Source organism: Pagrus pagrus (genome assembly GCF_965226575.1).
Source record: "Pagrus pagrus genome assembly, chromosome: 14".
Classification (NCBI taxonomy): domain Eukaryota; kingdom Metazoa; phylum Chordata; class Actinopteri; order Spariformes; family Sparidae; genus Pagrus; species Pagrus pagrus.
The window spans coordinates 12,507,920-12,528,068 of NC_140198.1; the positions used below are offsets into that span (position 1 = coordinate 12,507,920).

The 20,149-nt window shown below is 40.1% G+C and overlaps 2 protein-coding genes across 2 annotated transcripts; both read right to left on the bottom strand.

Moving 5' to 3' along the window:
* Positions 1–1,664: 1,664 nt before the first annotated feature.
* Positions 1,665–5,286, bottom strand: vtnb (vitronectin b). Its single transcript, XM_084373122.1, has 8 exons — positions 5,100–5,286; positions 4,409–4,525; positions 4,061–4,303; positions 3,721–3,860; positions 3,404–3,560; positions 2,578–2,736; positions 2,169–2,492; positions 1,665–2,037 (listed from the first exon to the last, which is right to left on the bottom strand). Exons 1-8 carry the CDS (start codon positions 5,161–5,163, stop codon positions 1,901–1,903), a joined length of 1,341 nt encoding a protein of 446 aa, XP_084229248.1. The 5' UTR covers positions 5,164–5,286; the 3' UTR covers positions 1,665–1,900.
* Positions 5,287–10,082: 4,796 nt separating this feature from the next.
* Positions 10,083–16,980, bottom strand: slc13a2 (solute carrier family 13 member 2). The gene is made up of 11 exons (XM_084372944.1): positions 16,867–16,980; positions 16,195–16,331; positions 15,258–15,514; positions 14,986–15,163; positions 14,770–14,892; positions 13,212–13,415; positions 12,935–13,035; positions 12,636–12,751; positions 12,357–12,518; positions 12,132–12,269; positions 10,083–11,091 (listed from the first exon to the last, which is right to left on the bottom strand). Exons 1-11 carry the CDS (start codon positions 16,963–16,965, stop codon positions 10,960–10,962), a joined length of 1,647 nt encoding a protein of 548 aa, XP_084229070.1. The 5' UTR covers positions 16,966–16,980; the 3' UTR covers positions 10,083–10,959.
* Between the last annotated feature and the right edge of the window lie 3,169 nt (positions 16,981–20,149).

Consider the following 20,149-nt stretch of genomic DNA (forward strand, 5'->3'; position numbering starts at 1 on the left):
TGGTTAAAGCGCCTGTCTAGTAAACAGGAGATCCTGGGTTCGAATCCCAGCGGTGCCTTTTAGCTCTTACAATGACGTGTGTGTATGACGGCTACCAGAGGACATGAAACTGTTTGAGAGGCTGAAAACTACATTTCTATACGTTACTAACCCTAAACCTAACTCTGCGGAAACATAAAAGAATATTCGACACCGGAAACCGGAAGCGAATTGTACGGAATTGCAAAAGAACAACAAAAACATTCGGTTTTCGAACGTCGCTCAGCCAATCAGAAGTCAGGTGTGTTACAACTCGTCACTGTCATGTCGGGTTGGAGTTTTTCTATTAGGTCCACTGGAAAAAACCAAAAACAACCAAACTAAATTGTGTCCTGTCCTCCCCTACCTTCTTTTGTCCAGCAGATGGTGCACCTCATTCAGGAAAACAACCGTCTACCGAGCAGATTGAAGAGGTAATGTCAGCAGAGGGTCACAGTGCAACTAAACTTTTACTTTAGGAGGGATGCAGGTGGATATTTATACCAGCAGAGGCCAGTGTGTGCATTTATGTGCGTCAGAGAATAACCACCAGCATGTACCACTCTGACCATTTGTATAAATTTGAGCTTTACACCTTCAAAATGAGATTTGAGGGACTTTACTTTTGGGGTTAAAGGACCTCTTTGTAAGAAGAATAGATTTTTAAGTCTCACTCACAACAGCAGCCGCCCCGTCCTACAATCCCAAAAAGACTTTTCTTATAAATAGGACTTTTATGGTCAGAGTGTGGTTAAAGGTCAGTGATAAGGTTACGAATATAGGCCCTGTTCAGACCTGGTATTACCATCAGCCGCGAGTGATCCAATTATAAGTGGACAGTTTTAAGTCCGTCAGTTCACACCTGACATTAACATGCATCTGAGTGTACACTTGTGATCTGATCTCACTTCCTCGCTCTATATGCAGGTAAATGCATACATCATTGTGAAAAACAGACACAATGATCTTTACACCAAGAAAAAAAGTGCCTCACGACTTTACAAATTTACAAGAAAGCCCAAATGATTAAGATTTTGTCATAGACAGCATTTCACACATTTTAAAAAGTTTCTCCCAGCACAGCAATCCACAAAATTAAGCAATTTTTAAAGGGAATCTGGGGACCTTCTTGACGGTTGACAAAGAAGTAGCCTTGTTGGTTAGTGTTTGTTAAATGTGACATCTTTACCATCAATAACATGCTGTCTTCTCTCATAAAGTGTGTGTAAATGGTGAAATCAGTTGAAACAGTGTGTTCAAACAGGTGCTTAAGGTTCAGTTTGTTGCTGACAAAGTGGCACCTATTACAAGAATAGAAAAAACTTAAACTATTGAATCTATTGCCGAATTTGAAAGAAGGCATCAATGATTTTAAATTTCCCATGTATCTTTCCAGAAATGTTCTTTAAGTTTCTCCTCACTTTATTTACATTACATGATTTGTTAAGGGAGTCTGGTGATGTTGCGGTGACTAGTTCAATGGTTGGATCATTTGAAACAGACGGTGTGTTTATAAACATCTGCTGCTAACATTGGCATTCATACGCATGTTAATACCAGGTCTGAACAGTTGTGATACCTAGCAATGCATAAGGTATGTTGCCTATATCATTTGGACAAGAATAATGTTGAGCCACTCACAAAAATGAAATCTCAAGTTTATTAAATCATGCAGAATTTCAGCCTATCAGCCTACATATACATACACATGAAGAGGGGACATTGTGGTGTCTATCATGAAAAAGAAATCTGTAACAACAAAAATAACAGAAGCTATTATAATTTCATATTGTAGTTACTTTGAGAATGATCACAAAGAGATGTGTTTAAAACACAGGTTGGAGCTCTCCTACTTCCTCCAAACTACACTCACTCAGCCGGCCTATCTCTTCTCTTGCCTTGATGCGTAAGGTGTGTCTTCGTTCTTACAGCCCAGCCAGTATTTTGCAATGGATCGTGGGTAAGGAGGGCGGGCAGAGTCCACACGTTTTTTCTTCAGATCCACTCTGTAGTATTTATCTGCCGTCATGAAAAGAAAAGAAACAAACAAAAATGTGTTAAAGGGATTAGATTAAAAATAATCTGTTTCATTCTTGGTGCCTCAGTTTTCAGCACGACTTAGAGACAGAAATGACTCCATGTTTTCTCACCTCTCTTGAAAAAATACACATTTTGAACAGGGGTGCTTTTGTACACAATCTGTGTCTGTGTGGTGATCTCATCGATGATGTCGCTGTAGTCGCTGAAGTCAAACCAGTCGTCATAACCCCACAGATCATCAAACAACACATGGCGACTCTGCCTTCCTCGCTTCTTGCTGGGCCTCCTCCTCCGACTGCTCCGTCTCCTCGCTGGCGGAGGAGATGTGGGTTTGGGACTGAGGTAGACTCGTCCCACCATGGCAGCATCTACAGGGGGCCTGATGCCCTGCCAGTCCCTGCTGGTGTAACGTGTGCCTGTGCGGTCGCTGCTGACTGAACGAGGAACAACAAAACTAGAGCTGATTAGAGACACAGGTAAATACACCAGAAAACACACGCAAACACAGGTGAGCCTTACAGGAGCTTCCAAAGAGCTCTGTGAAGAGGTCCTCCCATGTCTGATCGCAGTAGAGGTCCGTGTAGCGAGTGAACAGCACAGACGGGGACGACCTGCTCATGTCGACACACTCCTCATGGGAGGGCTGCTGCTTGAACTCATACGGGTGATACTTGTCACCTGAAGAAAAGGACAAGCACATGAGACACTATGATGTTTTCTGACTGCTGCCTGTTAAGATTTTATCCATGCTCAATTCCAAAAAGTTTAAAAGTACTGAATATCTAAGCTTTCTGCTGTCACTTTCAATGGTTTCAAGTCATCAGTTTCAATTACCCATAACAGAATGAAAACATAAGGTTTGGTTGAACAAACCCTTTTCTCATAATTTTAAAAAAACAACTGACAGACATGAAGCTTGGTATTTTTTAATATTTTAATAAAAATAATATAGTAGAATTAAATGAAAACGGTATATCACTGCAACCCAGTCTGGATACTGGGCACAAGGAGCTTTTAAAGGTCCAGTATGTATGATTTAGTAGCATCTAGTGGTGGGGTTGGAGATTGCAACCAACTGAGCACCTCCAGTCTCAATCTTCCCTTCCAAGCGTGTAGGCGAACCTACGGTGGGCACTGAAAATGTGAAAAATTTGAAAGGCCCTCGTCCGTGAAAGAGGATCCACTCCCTCTTTAGATATGAAAGGCTCATTCTGAGGTCATGAAAACACAAGATGCTTATACACTAATGAAAAAACATAATTATGAATATTTTATTCCATTTCTGCAAATCCCACACACTGGCCCTTTAAATACTGAAAAATATCATACATCCTCTGAAAAATACCTTTGAAAAAGTAGGCTTTCTCTTTGCCACGGTGACTTGGTGCTGGTATGGCAAACGCGGCATCAATGTCATCTGGTATATCATCAAAGCCGACTGAAATGTCCCGTGGGTAGTCCTCATCCAAGGCGTCACCGTCAAACCTCCAGTACTTGTTCCCCTGAGGCAGAGGAAATACAGAGGCCAAAGCCGTGAGAGATGCATTTCGGTTATAAATACTGACCCTTCATGTGTCTGTAAACCAAGTTATTAAAAGGGAAAATAATGTAAATAAATGTCATTCAGGTCTACATGTATTCAAGCGAGACAGAAGCTTCTACCTTAAAGATGTAGGATTTTCCCTGGCAGTTGATGCGTGTGAATGCAGCGTCGATGGGCCCGGGGATTCCCCACACATCCTGGATGAGTTTGGGGTAACCAGGAAGTATGGACTTGTCATCCAACTCAAAGAAATATTCACCTTGGAGGAAAAGCACAAGACTCCTTTCAGTTTATTTGCAGGAAGGATAAAGTGGGTGAGCCATGACAATTTTCCAACTTTATTTCAACTTGGTCTTCACTGGTGGATAAACTCAGACCCATGATGATCATCTTAAAAGGATTAGGGTTATTGTTCACCACAACAAAAGTCTTTTTATACACATCAGGACAGAAATGCACCTCTGAACGCATAGATGGATCCGTTCTTCAGCTGCAGAAAAGCATCAAAAGCTCGACCACTGCAGGGCGCTGCGTCAGGATCTACAGCTGATGTGGGCCCTGCTGTGGTGGGGGGTGGAGGAGAGGCAGGGCTGGTTACTGCAACCGTGTTGAAAGTTGGTTGAATAGTTACAGCAGTCATTGTAGGAGTCGTCATTGCCTCTGTTACTTCATCCGTCTCCTCAAAAGTGTCGCCTCGAGAAACTGAGGGAAGAGAGTTTTGTCACATGAAGAACCAACAAGAACTTTCTTCATTAAAATACAAATAGTTTATTCGGTGAAATGGTAATATTCTGTGACTGCACTGACTCTTTTTAGGGCATATGGTGTCAAAGTCCCCACAGCAGCTTCCATAGTACACACACATGGAGTCACACTGGCATTTCCTCTGCGGGTCGAAGGAGCCACAGCGACCGACGCAGGTCTCTGTGGAAATGCAGTTTGTTTGTTTCAGTGTGAAATGGTTTGGTCAGGCTTTACATATTCAGATGTTACTCATGTAAAAGTACATTGGTAGAAATATAAGATGCTCAAATACCTACTAAAGTAAAAGTACAGAAGCATGATCAGCTAAATGTACTTGAAGAATCCAAAGTAAAAGCATTACTGCGACAGAAAAGAGCTCCTTTGGCTGATATATTTTTTATAGATAACACGACTAGATAGTTCCTGATGCTGAGTCATTAATGCGTACTGTAAGCAGCATTTTACTGTTGTGGCTGGTTAAGGTATTTTCAAGAATATAAATATAATACAGTGAATAAAAAAACAATTTGATCACATACTAAAAAGCTGCCATTTTTCATCAAGAATAATTACAAAATACATTGTCACACTGTTTATTTCTATTTTCAGACACACTGTCTTGTAAATGCATGGGAAAATACTTAATTAATTATGCTAAGGATAACGGATTTTACAATACATAAAAGTACAATATGATAGTAATGTAATAATATCAGATTTTATGCGTCAAAAATCTAATTCCAGGAAGATTTACCTTCTGCAGCAAAGGTGGCGTCCAGCAGGAGGACGAGGCCCAGCAGAACCACTGCTGGCTTCATGCCGACTCACAGAAACGTATCCCACTTTGAAACAACAAACTAAAAACGTGTAACTTTAATTCAGAAGCAAGCTGCGCACTTTACTGCCTGTTTACCACAGACGAGTTTGTGCTGAGTGCCCCACTTTGGGGTGCAGCTTTGTGTGCAGCTGATCAATAGATTTTTTCAGAAGCTGTTGACCCCCGGGCGTCTGCCCTCCTGATTTGTCAACACTCAGCTGTGATAATCATTAAACTGTGATTGTTGATCTCTGTCCTGTCTGTCCCTGAAACATCCTAACATGATCACTTTAAGGCACAAAATACACCCAGTCATCAGGAGGATTTAACACCTGATATCAGCTTCTTGGTTATTATATATTAAAACAAAAACAAGTCAGGCAATGAGAATATTTCCTGCACTGGTCGTCTGTTTAGCTGAATAATTAGGAAAATGGAAGAAAGGTTAAATTACTAATCAGACAAGAAACTCCAAAAGTGTGATATCGTCTTGTAAAGGTAATATATACTGATTATACTATATGTAACTTCTGGGAGAGTGAGGGAATGAGTATCTGAGCTTAAACATTGTGTAACCAGGGCAGTCTTTTTCCTCTATTGATCTGTGGTGTAAAAAACAACCCGAAAGCAAACACAATACCTTCCTCCAAATTTAGCCTGATAACTAAAGTGGTGGACTAAAAAAGAGGTTCAACAAGAAGAAAAGGAGGATAATTCTTAAAGTCTGTAGAGCAGCTGGTTTTTGATTGTAGACGACCAGCAAAAAACTGTCTGGCAGAAATTATGATCAGATTCAGCAGCATGGAGAGACGCAGAGGCTGAAATCTGGACTTCAACTGGAGCCAGCGGAGGGATTAAAGTGAGTGTTATTACTTCCTCATCACCCGGTTAAACATTAAAAAATATTGTTTGTTAAAAACAAATATCTTGGTAAAAGAGGATTGGTATTCATGCTTTCCTCTTAACTCAAACTGTAGCCGGTGTGACCCTGCAGTACCCATCAAAGAGCAGATAAATCAATCCAAACAATGGAGGTCGTTGGTGTTTAATAATATATTTTTCTGTTGTGAAGTGCAGTGAAAGCTGGCCATAAACCTGATAACCTCATGGTAACCTTGACTGATTATTAGGGCAGATGGACTTTGGTTCCCAGTGTAGCTTGGATTATTTGACTTGGGTTGCTGCCTTATCTCTAATAGCTGTCAATTAATAAGACATAATATTTCACAAGACCATTTAAAGGCACACTTAAAACCATTGAAATGTCTGATAAGTGTTTTAAAATCGTGGCTGATTATCATCATTTAGATCTATTTATTTTGAGATTTCGCAGCAAAGTAGCAATGACCTGCTTGTTTTTTCTCCTGGTGTAGTATAGATTGTTTGTAAAAATCCAGAAAACATAACAGAAAACAGCCTCCCAGAGTTTATAATGATTAGGATTTGACTCTAGGCTGAGATGCATCAACATGAATAAAGTTAAAGGTGTTATTGATAACAGAGGTTGCCAGTTTGTTACAATACTTGTTGTTTTGGAATTTTAGGATGAATCATGATTTGTTCATTTTTTAGTTTAAAAGTTAATTTTGGACCCATTACTAAAGCTGACACTCTGGTAATTTAGTATTTCACTTAAAGTAAATGGACTCAGAGGAGATAGATTAAAAACAGAGTGGTTAAAATATAGGCAACAACACCCGAAAACATCATCATCCTCTCTGAACGGATCACCACACTCTGTGACCTGTGCATCAACCCCTTCTTCTGCGACTGGATATTGGACTTTCTAACCAACAGACCCTCCTCAGCCCTGACCCTGAACACTGAGTCCCACAGGGCTGTGTGCTGAGTCCTCTCCTGTTCTTCCCTCTTCACCTGCAACTGCATGCCTGTACATAGTTCTCATAACATTATCAAGTCTGAGGATGACACAGCGCTGATTGGCCTTATCAATGATGAGTCGGCCTACAGGGAGGAGGTCCAGCACCTGGCGGCGTGGCTCACCGACAAAAAACAAGTCCAAGGAGCTCGTTTTGAATCGACTGAATGGAGGTTGAGCGTGCCGCCGTCTTAATGTGTCTGGGTATTCATATCATCCTCCAGCTGTTAATCCTGACTACTAGAGTTACTTCTGACATCACTTTATACTTTTTTATACTATATTCTAAACCTATACCTGCACATCGCAGCACATGTTCGTATTGTTTATACTTTACAATATTCATTAAAGGTGCATGATGTAGTTTTTTAATCAGAAGAGAAAGACCTTCCTTGGCTGATGTTGTATGTCTAAACAAACTTAATAAACAAACTCTCTTTGTTTTCATGAGTGAATTAATTCAATAAACAAACTGACAACCCAATTTCATACTGTTTTCTTTGTTTATATTTGCTGGGGACCTTATTTTCCTCTGAGAACAGCTTATTTATTCAGTTATGTAAAAAATACATATTTCTGAGTTTGTATTATCACCTGATTTCAATTCTGAGTTTAATTTAGTGCCTTTTTGAACAATGTTCATACTTTTAATACTCTTCCTAATATCTATAGCTCTCATATTCACCCCTTGCTGTTTACTCCGCTATACATATAGACATTACTGTTCTTTTCATTTCTGATTATATGCTAAACTGCATTTCCTCGCCTCAGTGCAAAGTTGAATCGAAAATCTGATCTAATCAGTGATGAATTATTACAACCTGGAACAAATGATTGTGTGAGCTTAAATGGAAAATAAAGATTTTATATGAATCTCCTATCCATTGACTCAACTTCAGTCTGATAAGGAGTTATATACCAACTTAAATATAAACTTTTTTTTGTTTTTTTTTACTGGCATGCCTCTTTTCACGTCAAATATTAATCCAGTCAACGAACACGTCAGCAGCTCTTGTTTTGAGAAATAGGGGGCAGGCTTTCCGAACACAATGATCACCGAACCTTTGAACTTTTCATTACAGATGGTGCATTGTAACAGTCTGTTATAAAATCTGCACTAAAAAAAGTGTGCAGCTCAGTCTAATCTTTGATTTGGAGAATGAACATTCAGCATCGTCCTAAATCTATGCTTGGTGGTCCTTCCTTTATTTTTTAATTTTTTTTAAGTGTTGTAAATCTGTTGTATTATTCCAACGATCATCAGTGGTAGTTAACTTTATACTTTATACTATGCCATGCTTTATAAATTACCGTGACGCTAGTGTCTCTATGTTCACTATAATATAAGTACTTCCTAAACTACATAAATTACTTCCTGTGCTGGAAAAGTGTTTTGTGAATTATATACCAGAGAGAACATCAGTTGTTCCACAGTTCTCATACACTGATTTTTGTACAAAATTAAAAAATGAGTCAGTAACTTGAGTTAGAAAAAAGCTGTGTTCTCCGTACAGACTGTTTTATGACTGAGGCTAATTGAAGCTATCCTTGGCCTTATCTGACATGTAGTGTAGGAGTCATAAAAACAAGAAAGGATTCTCATATAACTTCCGTGTTGAGTAAGATCATAAAATATTCCTGTGACATGTTTATTAGGAATAGATAGATGTCTCATGTTGCTTTTTATTGGTTTACAGACTCCATCTAGGCTCATAAGCTCTTATTTCTAGTCCGTAACTCGCTCTTAAAACTAAAATCCAAATTGCTCTGAAGCTTTAATTCTATGGTGCTGATCTGTATGAGTCATCTTGAAACCCTTAAGGACAAACAATACTAAAACACAGCTCAGTATGTCAATGTCAGACATTTGTCCAAGATGTGGTTGAGTTATCTGAGCACAAACACGGGAAGCAGCAAGCCGAGCTGTGCTGAAGTACAACTATCATATTTTCATGTTGTAGACTACCTTCGGAAATTGAGGCGAGTAGAAATAAAAATAAAAAGCAAACAATATGTTTTATTTTGATTATGTAATTAAAATTTCACAAAACCAAGGTGACTTTGGGATACTGGACTAGCTTGTTAGCAAACATTAAGGCTAAATAAGAAAGTTGTGGCGCTGTCGGAAGGTGTTGTTCATTTTAGCCTAAATAAAATGGCTTAAAATGGCAATTTGTTGTTTATAGATGTTGAATTTTGAGAGAGATATGAAGTAATCTATAATCATAATGGTACATGCTTAAAACATACTGTATAGCAGCAGTATAGAAACTAGCCGAGCTGTGCTAAAGTAGCCTACAAGAACTCTGGCTGTCAGTGTTATGGGAATGAAAGAGGACGCTCACTCACTGTTCACATGATGATGCTTTATTTTCTAACAGCTCTGGTACATAAACACAAAAGTAATGTGGGAAAAACACTCTGCTGGGACATTCTGTCTCATCGCTGTTCACCTGTAATAACCACAGTAGAGTCTGACCTCTACTACTCTATGATATCCTGTTGGCAGCTTCTTATCTCAAAGTTATTCTTCAACCAGCCTTTACATCTGCTGTCACTGTACACAGTATTCGTAACACCTTCCTGCTATTGATCTGTGCGTTTTCATTTCCTCAGTGCTTAAGAACATTTTTCACCATCACCTGCACTTTGTGTACTGGAGTGCACCTGTTAAAGGAGTACTTCAACATTTTGGGAAGATGTGAATCATTGTGAAGCTGGCGCTAGAAATCGTTAGCTAAGCTTAAGGGCTGGAAATGGGAACACAGTCAGCCTGGCTCTGTTTTCTTTGTTGGTTTACCATTGGACAATGCTAGGCTTGCCTTTTCTCCTTGCTTTCAGTCTTTTATGCCAAGCTCTGCTATCCAGCCACCCGCTGAAGTTTAATCTTTACTGTACAGTCACGGGAGTGGCATCGATCGCCTCTCAGCAAGAGAACGAATGGGCATTTTTCCTAAAATGTCAGACTATTCCTTTATTGGCTTTCACTTGTATTCGTCTAGGCAGCGTATTACAATTCAAGATGAGCATTTTCCCTCCACGATATGGAACAAATTACAAGATAAAAAGTATAAAGTCAACGCTTGTTCAGGGTAAAAACGGTGTGACAAAACAACTGATAAAACAAAAATATGAAACAAAAAGGTCCAAAAAAAGGACCACAGTAATAAGTTAAATTAACTGATACAATTAATTAAATTCAGCTCATTAACATATTCTCTACAAACACAACATCACTCAGAATAATCACATCATTTTAAATAATCACTCGGTGTGCTGCATCTTTGCATCATTTGTCAGTGATAAATAGACAACGATGACATCACATTCAGGGAAATGTGTACAAGGAAATGACCTCATTTGTTTTCTATTGAACACATTTTTTTTTTGTCCTGTCACTGGAATGACACCAGGAAGTAGTGAACGCTAACAGGGCAGTCTGTTTAAATACACAGCTCATAGTCTGATAGCACTTAAACTAAATGATATGATAATGATAGATTATTTTGGATCAGGTTCATCTTTAGACTTTAATTTCTTTAGTAAATTTACTGTAACCAACCTTTCATTTACTCCCCTTCTTTCCCTTCTTCTTCTATAACCAAAGCTTCTGCTACATCTGTTGAAATTTAAAGTGACCATCTCTTCTCTCCTTTAAAGGCCCTGAACAAGTTTTATCTGTCAGCTTCTTCATATGATGGGATCCAATATTTTCTTCCAAAGTCTGAAAAGTTTTGCTTATGTCACTGAAGATATATTTCTGTATTTGTGTGTGTGAATGTGAGCTCGTCCACGCAGTCCTGATGAAATACACAAGCTGAGGTTTTGACTGTTAAACATGAAAATATTAGGTTGTATTGTAGAGGACTACTTTCAGTGTCATTCCTTTACTCCATCGCTTTTTCTCTCCTCCATTACTCAAGGTTTGACACCTGTCGTGTTGGCCCAGTCAGGGTAGGTGCCCATGTCGAACATGGCATATCCCCAGGTGTTGATGCCTAAGTTAATGGTCAAAATCCCGATGATGTTCAGTATGAAGCCGGTTCTCACCTGGAGGAACAGACAGCCACATTCTGATTAGTACACACAAAAGTGGGATTGGTGTGACAGTAGATTGTGCACATGTCATAAATAACATTTATCTGGATCCATGTCGCGTTAAATAAATGTAATCATTTGTAATTACTGTTATATACTGCTGCCACCATAATCCAATACTGAAGCCAATAGAGGGCTGCAGGTATGACGTATATTTGTAGGCTTAGCCAGAAGTTAGCATCACCCTGGTTCCCTCGACAACAAGCCAATGGGATATTTCAGTGGATTTATTTTGCACAAAATAAACTCTGTGGCAAACAAAAGTTTATGATACTTACACGTTTTGCTCAGCGAGAGAATCTTCAAAAATGAACACTTTACTATTTTTGAAGCGTAAATTAAATCACCAGAAAAGCTAACGTTAGGCTATAAATGAACTATATCGTGGTTGTATGACTTCACCACCACTAGGCTTCCTAGTACACTATACTATACACACTTTACTATACATTGATACATCTACAGGTTGGAAAGCACAAGTTAAAACAGTTTGCAAGTAAAGTCCGACTGTAAAGTGAGTAGATAAGATATGTGTTGGGCATGATGACGTTTATGTCCCTGGCAACCTCTGTAGTGCTTTTTTAAAGACACGTGAAACTCTCTTTAGCTTGTGTTAACCACAGACCTGATTTCAGGCATCTGAATACAACCATTAACTTTGAGATGAGGGAACTGGAATTGCAAAAATGTTCATTTCCAGATCATAGGAGTCATTCCTGCAGAAATCAAGATGCAGCTGCTTTAATCACTGCTGACTCCACATAACTCAGGTGTGTTGAAGACTTATTGGATCATTATTTTAGAGGATGCTGATGCTTCAAGACGTGTACGTTTTGAAGGTGTGTTTGCTTGACTGACATCACTTATAATTGATTTCTGGTCCATTCCTCTACAGCCCACCAACTAAACTCCTAACTAAACTCATCACCTCACAAGAATGATACTTGCAACATATATTGTGTATAATGGACTGCAAGTGTAAAAAAACGTACCATATCGATGACTTTGAGGTTTCCGAAAGAGAAGGCGATGGCGTTGGGTGGTGTGGCCACAGGCAGCATGAAGGCCAGAGAGGCAGCGATGGTGCAGGGCAGCATCACATACAGAGGGTGTATCTTAATAGCTTGGGCCTGGGAAACGTGAACACAACACAGTTAAATACAGTGAGAAGCTGTGTGTTACCTGTACGCGCATGCCGACATTTGAGTTCTGCCTACCATTGAACCCAGTATGGGCAGGAACAGGGTGGTGGTGGCTGTGTTGCTGGAGCACTCGGTGAACGTCGCCACCAGCAGGCTGAGCAGTATCGAGATGGCGAAGGGGGGAATTTCCTGCAGAGGGGCCAACATGTCTCCCAACCACGTGGACAGACCCGACTCCTGTTAACAAATGTTACAAGCAGAAATGTTGATCTTTCTGAAAAAGGAATCTCAATATTGTTATAAATGATAATAACAATCATTCGTTATAAATCGATACAAGAGCACAGTGTTTACCTCACTGCCTTTAGCCAGAGCGAAACCTCCTCCCAGCAGCAGGATGATGTTCCAGGGCATCCGCTCGTGAACCACCTGCCAGTTCAGCAGAGCTTTGGGAGCCTTCACCTTTTTACCTGTGAGTCCGAGATGAAGTGTGAACATGGAGCAGTAATTAGTTTTAAAGAGCAGCGTCATATCCACTGGGTAATCATCACCCAGTGCTCTGATGAGCTGAAATTTAGGTCACACGAACATCATTAAGGCACTGTATTAACAGAGATTAACTGTGATCAGTGGGGTTGGAGTCAGCATTTCACCTGCGTCATTGAAACCGTAGTCTCCACACTTGGGCAGCCGGGAGGGGACGATGAAGAAGAGCATCGACATGAAGATAGCGGTGGTTCCATCGGACACAAACCTGAGAGGCACAGATAGCATTGTTTAACTTGGTTTCATATGTTCCTGGCATGTTTCCTGCTCTGTTTCACAGCGTCCTCACAATGCAAACTCAGTGAAACGCAACAAATATGCAGACAAACATTGATGTTTTGGTTGATGGTAAGGAACTTTTACAAAAGAAAGCTAAAGACTCACTCCTTTTCGAAGAGCACTGTTGCCCAGCCGGGTATGAAGCCCGGCTCCCTGGTGAACCACAGGACCACCAGCAGGGCGAAGATGGTGAGCACCGCTATCTCAGCAAACTTCATAGGGCCCAGCTTTCTGTACTCCTCCCTCATCACCCCGTACGCCTCCCTGTCTCTTTCCGTTTTCACGCCACAGCCAAACGTCTGCTTAAAGCTGCGGAGAAAAGTGCAAAGATCACGCAGATGGTTCAACAAATTAAAATTTATAAGCACTGAGTCCAGTCCAACTTGGATTTACAGCTTTTTTCACAGTGGTTTCATAATATGGATCAGCAAGTTTGGACAGAGTTTCTTCATTGAAAATTGAAAATCAAATACTAAAAACTCTGAGTTGTGTTGAAGCTATGAAAAATAGAAAGTCTTGACTACACAGTAACAGTATGTTTTACTTACCGTCCTACTGCCTGAGGATAGAAGCTGTCTTTCAAAGATATCGTTTATCTGATAACAGCAGCGAAAATAAATAGTAGCCTGGGTTTGACCCTGACAATGGCTTGTCCTCTTTTACTGCACCTTGCACCATAAAACTTATCTTGCAGCTTTTCTTAAGTTTAAGTGTCAGCAAAATGATCGGAAACGAGTAAAGCTGGTAGACTAAGCAGCATAATGAAACATGGAGAGAGAGGACTAGCTGCCTGTGAAACTGTAAATAGTGTTGTGAGGTTATAAAACCGTTCACTTCAGAAATCCGACTTGTCATAGTTGTTACTAATAACGTTAACCTCATTTCAAGTGTCACAGTAAGCCAAGACAGTGTGATAGTTAGCTAGTTGTTTTCATAATACACAGGAAATAAAGAACATGTAATATATTCCACTTTCTTTACTTAAAGGAATAGTTAGACATTTAGGGAAACATGCACCTCTACTCTCTGGACAGAAATGGACTATTTCCTGTCTGCCCAGCAACTAGTTAATAAAAACAAATAATAATTAATTGATTAAAATTAATTCATTATCTATGTTTCGTAGTCCACTAAACATTTCTGGAGCTTCACAGAGAGACAGTGTTGCAGTATTTTCCTGGACAACTGAAGTAGATGGGGACTTGTTCAAAAATGTAAAAAAGCAACTGCAAAACTTAAAAATGGATCCATACAGCTCGTCTGGCATAACCCATGTCATATTGTACATATTTACCAAAATGTTGAAGAAATTCAAGGTGAGGTGTGTTTTTGAATTTTTCTAGCATGCAGCTTCACCTTTAAAGGGTCAGTTCACCCAAAATGTTAATTTCCAGAAGAGGTTTTGACATACCTGCAACCCCAAGACAGTGGGCATTAAATTGAATGTGTGCGATGTGTGTGTATATGAACAATACTCAGGATATCCCGCTGTGGATAGTTTTTAGTATTTTTCTGCACTAAGGAGAAATTTTCCTGATAATTCTACAAACATTCGCATGGCCAGATACACATAGTGTAAGTGGCACAATTTGTTTCTTTAAGTTATGGATTAAAATCATCATTTAAACATGAGAATAAAATGTCTGTAATCATGTTGTCTTACTTGAAGCCCAGGAATATAATCTGAAGCCAGAGCCAGGTCAATACCAGCATGAGCACCATGTTGGGAAAAGCAAAGCCGAACCAGCTGGCAAAGTTGATCACACCACCATTGTCAGGGAAGAGCCTGCAGGAAAGTAAAGAAAGATGGAGAGATTAGATAACGAAAAGGAGTATAAACATCTGGAAAAATACACTGCTGGGTTTATTTATGCCTTACTGGTCAACTTGGCCCTTAAGGATGAGGTTCGGGGTCGTTCCAGTGAGCGTGGCTGTGCCTCCGATGCTGGCAGAGTAGCACACACTCAGACTCATCCCTTTGGTCAGGAGCTCATACTTCGCCTCTGTCGCTCTTCTCCTGATCTCCTGCAGTGATTCTGGAGTCCACTCATGTTCATCTGGAGACCAAGACATTCAACAAACTGGTGTTATTGGAAAGGCTGCTGTCAAAACGGCAATAAATCCATTAATCTAGCTGACAATTTTACTTACACACTCTGTCCTCAGGCTGTGTCTTGGTCTCTGGCTGTTTGTCTTCAGTTATTTCCTGTTTAGTTTCTCTGTTTTCAAGCTCAAATGCAGGGTTGTCCTCGGCTGCAGCTGCGAAATCTCGTGCGTCAGCCTGGGCCTCTGTGTCTTTCAGCTGCTGCAGCACGGCGTTGGCGATGGGCAGCATCATAGCTGTGGTGGCCGTGTTGCTGATCCACATGGACAGGAAGGACGAGACGATCATGAACCCCATCAGTAACCTGCGGGAGGATAGTCATCATGAGTGGAACAGTAGTAGAGGCGATCAGGTCTTAATAAGAAGGTACTGTAGAAGTAATATACAGTATTTGTCAGTACAAGTTTTATGTTGTTAACTAATATCCTAATATAATTATACTTTTCAATTATTTTCTACATTTTCTGCAATTAATTTTGCTCATAATAAAATGTTTTATTGAGGACACTGGTTACAAAACAACTGTGTGATTAAGAAATGATTGCAGATGCTTGCTGTTAACCTAGCATTAGCCTAGTGTGGGGTGGGGCCTCTATAAAAAATGTATTACATAACTGCCTCCGTCTCTCTCCTTTGCTCTCAGTCTGAGCTGCAGGTCTGTGTCTGTTTGGCTGAGGTCGGGGCTGAGTTACACTCAGACACATGCAGAGTAGAGAAGCAAACAGCATGCAGCACCTTCCCTCAGGGTTGTGCTAGGTTGCGTTGCATTTTTCTTTGTGCTTGAGAACGTAACCGCCATGAAACAAGCAGAAAATAATGTTCTCTGTCTCAGATTCACCGCTTTGGTCTTGCTAACGCGCTCCCTCTCTTCATTCACTCTCTGGCTTACTCGATGACCAAGTCAGTACTATAAATATCACTGTTGGCACTGTTGACCCTCTGCTTTAGTGTAGACGGGTGAACTGCATCTCAAGGGTTTCTTACAGGGATGGACGAACGCCAACCAGCAGCAGAACTCGGAGAGCGATGCGCTTATGAAGGTTCCAGTGCTCCACTGCGATGGCCACCAGCAGGCCACCGATGAACAGCATGTTAGAGTCCTTCAGATACTCGATACTGACCTGAAACAGATCACATAGACAGATTCAGAAATACGAACGTGGCCAGTGACGTGTGAACCTGTGGCTCCGTACAGAGCTAATGTATCATCCCATTTTTATGAGCAATAAAGCTAAAACGCAGGGATCAGCAGATCTGCAAAGGCTAAGTATGTCCTTAAAAGAACTGGCTGAAAGGTCGAACCAACATTTTCTGCGTGCACTGAATTATCATTTGAAGACAGAGTGTTCGATTGTACTTTATTTGGTTCTGGTCTCCTGGTGTCCTTTAGCTTTTCTGGAGGAGATTGTGACCTCTGACCTCTTCGTCTTGGGGGCCAAGCAAAAACAGATGTCAGGTGTAGCGTTTCATTTTATTTAACGCTTCCTCCCCTTTTTGATTGTTTGTTTACATTGGACACGGTGATGACAAATGACAAACACCTCGAGGAAAGCTAAGAATGAGAACTAGTTCGACAAAACTATCCAAAAAGAACCAGGTATCAGTAAAATACAGGTACATGTAAGTTGGCACACAATGAAGGACAAATAACTGTACCTTTTCAGCCTTCATGATGCCCATCATAGGGAAGAGTATGACTGGCAAAAGGGCAGTCACAGCCAGTGGCATACACTCTGTACACCAGTACAGAGCCATGAGGATGATCGCATAACCACATCTCGCTTCCTGTAAACACACACACGATTCTCTAAACGGTAAGTAACAAACATCACGTTACCAGTGCAGCATTTTGTCGTTTTATTTCTAAAGTATGCTGAGACGTTCAAAGATCCTTGTGTGATAGAGATTATAGGCATGGACAAAGACACACACAGAAGCAGAGACACACACACACACTTACAGTAAAGTACATACAGCGTTTCAGCTTTCATGTTCTTATCTTATCTCCAGCGTCTCTTTAAAAGGCAATAAGATTTTACACATGCAGATAGAAGTTACCTTGATCATAAAACAAACAGTTTGTCGAGCTCTTGTCTCGCAAGATAATTCTTTATGAGTCCTCAGTAAAATGCTTTTTCACAAAGAACCAACACAAAACTTTCCACTGCTGCGCAGATGAGACCTCGCTTAACTCAGCAGGCCGTGCCCTTTAAGTGAGCGAGAGTGACAGTTTGTGAAAAACATCCATCACTGATTCCAGCTCCTAACAAGGTTTGTCAGCCAATAACATTAAGCCATTGGTATCAGATATCGGATACACAGATATTTGTAGTCTTTGTAGTTGCCAGTTTGTGGAAAAACTTACTTGTCCTAATGTTAGCTAGCTACAAAATGAATTGCTGGGAATATTGGAGATAACTTGGCGCGCTTCGTATCGTTGGATAGGCTGAAGGAACCAATTGAAATCTAGGAAACAGCCGTCGTTTAGGGTTCCTACGAGGTCTTAAGATCAGCTGTACATTGTGTGTCGTTACCTCGTCTTTATCTCCAAACCATCATTAAGTAACAGCCTGAAGTCCAACAATCAAGGGGACCAAATCAATATATCAGTTAATAAAGTTAAACACATAATAGGTAACCTGGGTGACTGTGTTTATAAATGCATTAACTGAGTGATCAAGTTAGGAATTTGGCTCGAGAGACTTTATCTTTCTTTGTTCCTAATGAGAGATAAGTCCCATGGACACACAAGCTGCAGAATAAAAACGTAAATGTTGTGTTTACAGACTGAGAAAAAATGTACGTTGTTTGTCATAAAATTCACTTCCACTCAAATGTAATTCTACATTTCTATATGTAGACATCAATGTGAAAAACATATTATTAAGTGTCAGTTTTATGGTAAGGTTTCAAAGCCATAATGTGTTAATAAGTGATCGTGGCATCTTTAAAATGATTGTAATAGTGGCACAAGTTTTTGTTCGTAAAAACAATTGACTCACACAAAATCAAACTCAACTCCACGACAATGGAGCTAGTGACACATGCAGTGTAAGGTTTCTTTAAATGTGTCTCTCGATTACTAGTTGCAACTAAAAAAAAAAACAATTGTGAAATCAATTATTTACTTGTACCGACATGAAATTACTGTTTGGAAGGAAAGTTGGCAGATTAACTGAACAGGCAGTTCTCAGAAGATATCGAAACCTCACGACAAATATTTGTTGTGTGTGTGAAACCACATGTGCGCTTCTGTTGCGTCCTCACTGAGTGTTAATACACAGGATGGTATTAGCCTAGTCGTAATGAATGTTTCAGTCATGTATCTCTATGATGTGTACTGCACATTGAAGACAGACAGAAGTAGAAAAAGCACAACAGGAAACAAAGACATTTAGACACAACAGCTACCTCTTTTAGACACCTGTGATGTGCTTTCAGTCAAGACACACATAAATTAAATCCAAACACTTAATCAAAAAGTTATCTTCACACTCACCGATGTAGGGTACCTGAGCGGCAGAGGAAGGAGGATGATCGGAGTGAGGACGATGATGAGGTAGTTTCTGTGGTACCACATCCACCTCAAAATACTACGCAGGAGTCTCATGGCAAAAACTGACAAGCAACTCAAAGGTGAAAACTATCCAAAACTCTCTCAGGTAACAACTTGGCAGTGTGAAGAAAAGAAAAAAGATCAGACAGGTAGAAATAAAGCTGCACACCAAGGGCAGGTAAGGTACAACACAAGTGAAGCTGAGAAAAAGCAGGATGTGCTCCACAGAGAAACACTGATCCAATGAGCCCAAAATGAGTGCTATCTACTATATTGTGGCAAAATCAAACATTAACTCAAAACCAAAGAGATCACAAGAGGCTGATAAAGCTATTGGGAAAGAGAGGAAGGTAACAGTATAGGAATAAGGAGGTGGAGGGATTGACAGGTGAGGAGAAAGGCAGCCACATAACAGACAGGTTTATCATCTACAGGAGACCTGTCACGTTTAATCGAAGGTCAAGTTTTATGCATGTGCTAGCTGAGCCGCAAGGTCTGCAATTTTGGATTGAAGATCTACTTTCAACAGGAAACTACCAGGATCAAACAAATAACTGTATTGTAAGTATCACACTGTCACTTGACACTTTTGAAAGAAAAATCAAGTTTCTCCTTGAATCTAAAGTTGAATGTTTAATCTACAAACTCACTTTTTTTTAGTTTGCCACACTCCACGCTTTTACCACTGCAGCCTTGCTTAGGTAACTCCGGTACGACCAATAGTTTATGGTGGTTTAAATGTTAACAAACTGTAGGCTATTGCTGAGAAACAGACAATACTGAGTCAGATTGCTGGTTTTATTGCCCTTCCCTATTTGTACTTGGACAGCATGTTTTAAGCTTGTGCCATTATAGTGTGCCGCAGGAATGAGTCCTAAAACCCAGAAATTAGTGAGAATTTTTGCACCTCTGGTTTCCTCGTCTCAGAGTCAATGACTTTATTATATCAGTTAGACCCAAAAACTTTAAGTGCCGCCAGAGTATGATCAGTGTAATTAAACAGACTTCCCTGTTGGTGTTTACTACTTCCTGGTGTAATTTGGTGGGACACAATAAAAAATTGGTTCATTAGGAAAAAAAATGAGGTCATTTCCTTGTACACATTTCCCTGAATGTGATGTCATTTTAATCTACTTATCACTCACAAATCATGCAAAGATGCAGCACACTGAGTGATTATTTAAAACAATGTGATTATTCTCAGTGATGTTGTTAATTGAGAATATGGAAATGAGCTGAAGTGTATGTTGGACATACGGGACACTGTAGAAGTTATCTTTGGGATTAACAGTGTCGTATACGACATAACGTTACTAACGTTAAATATCTCTGAAAAACGACATAAGAGAGACTTACTTTTTTGCCAAGGAGCTAATAGTTAGC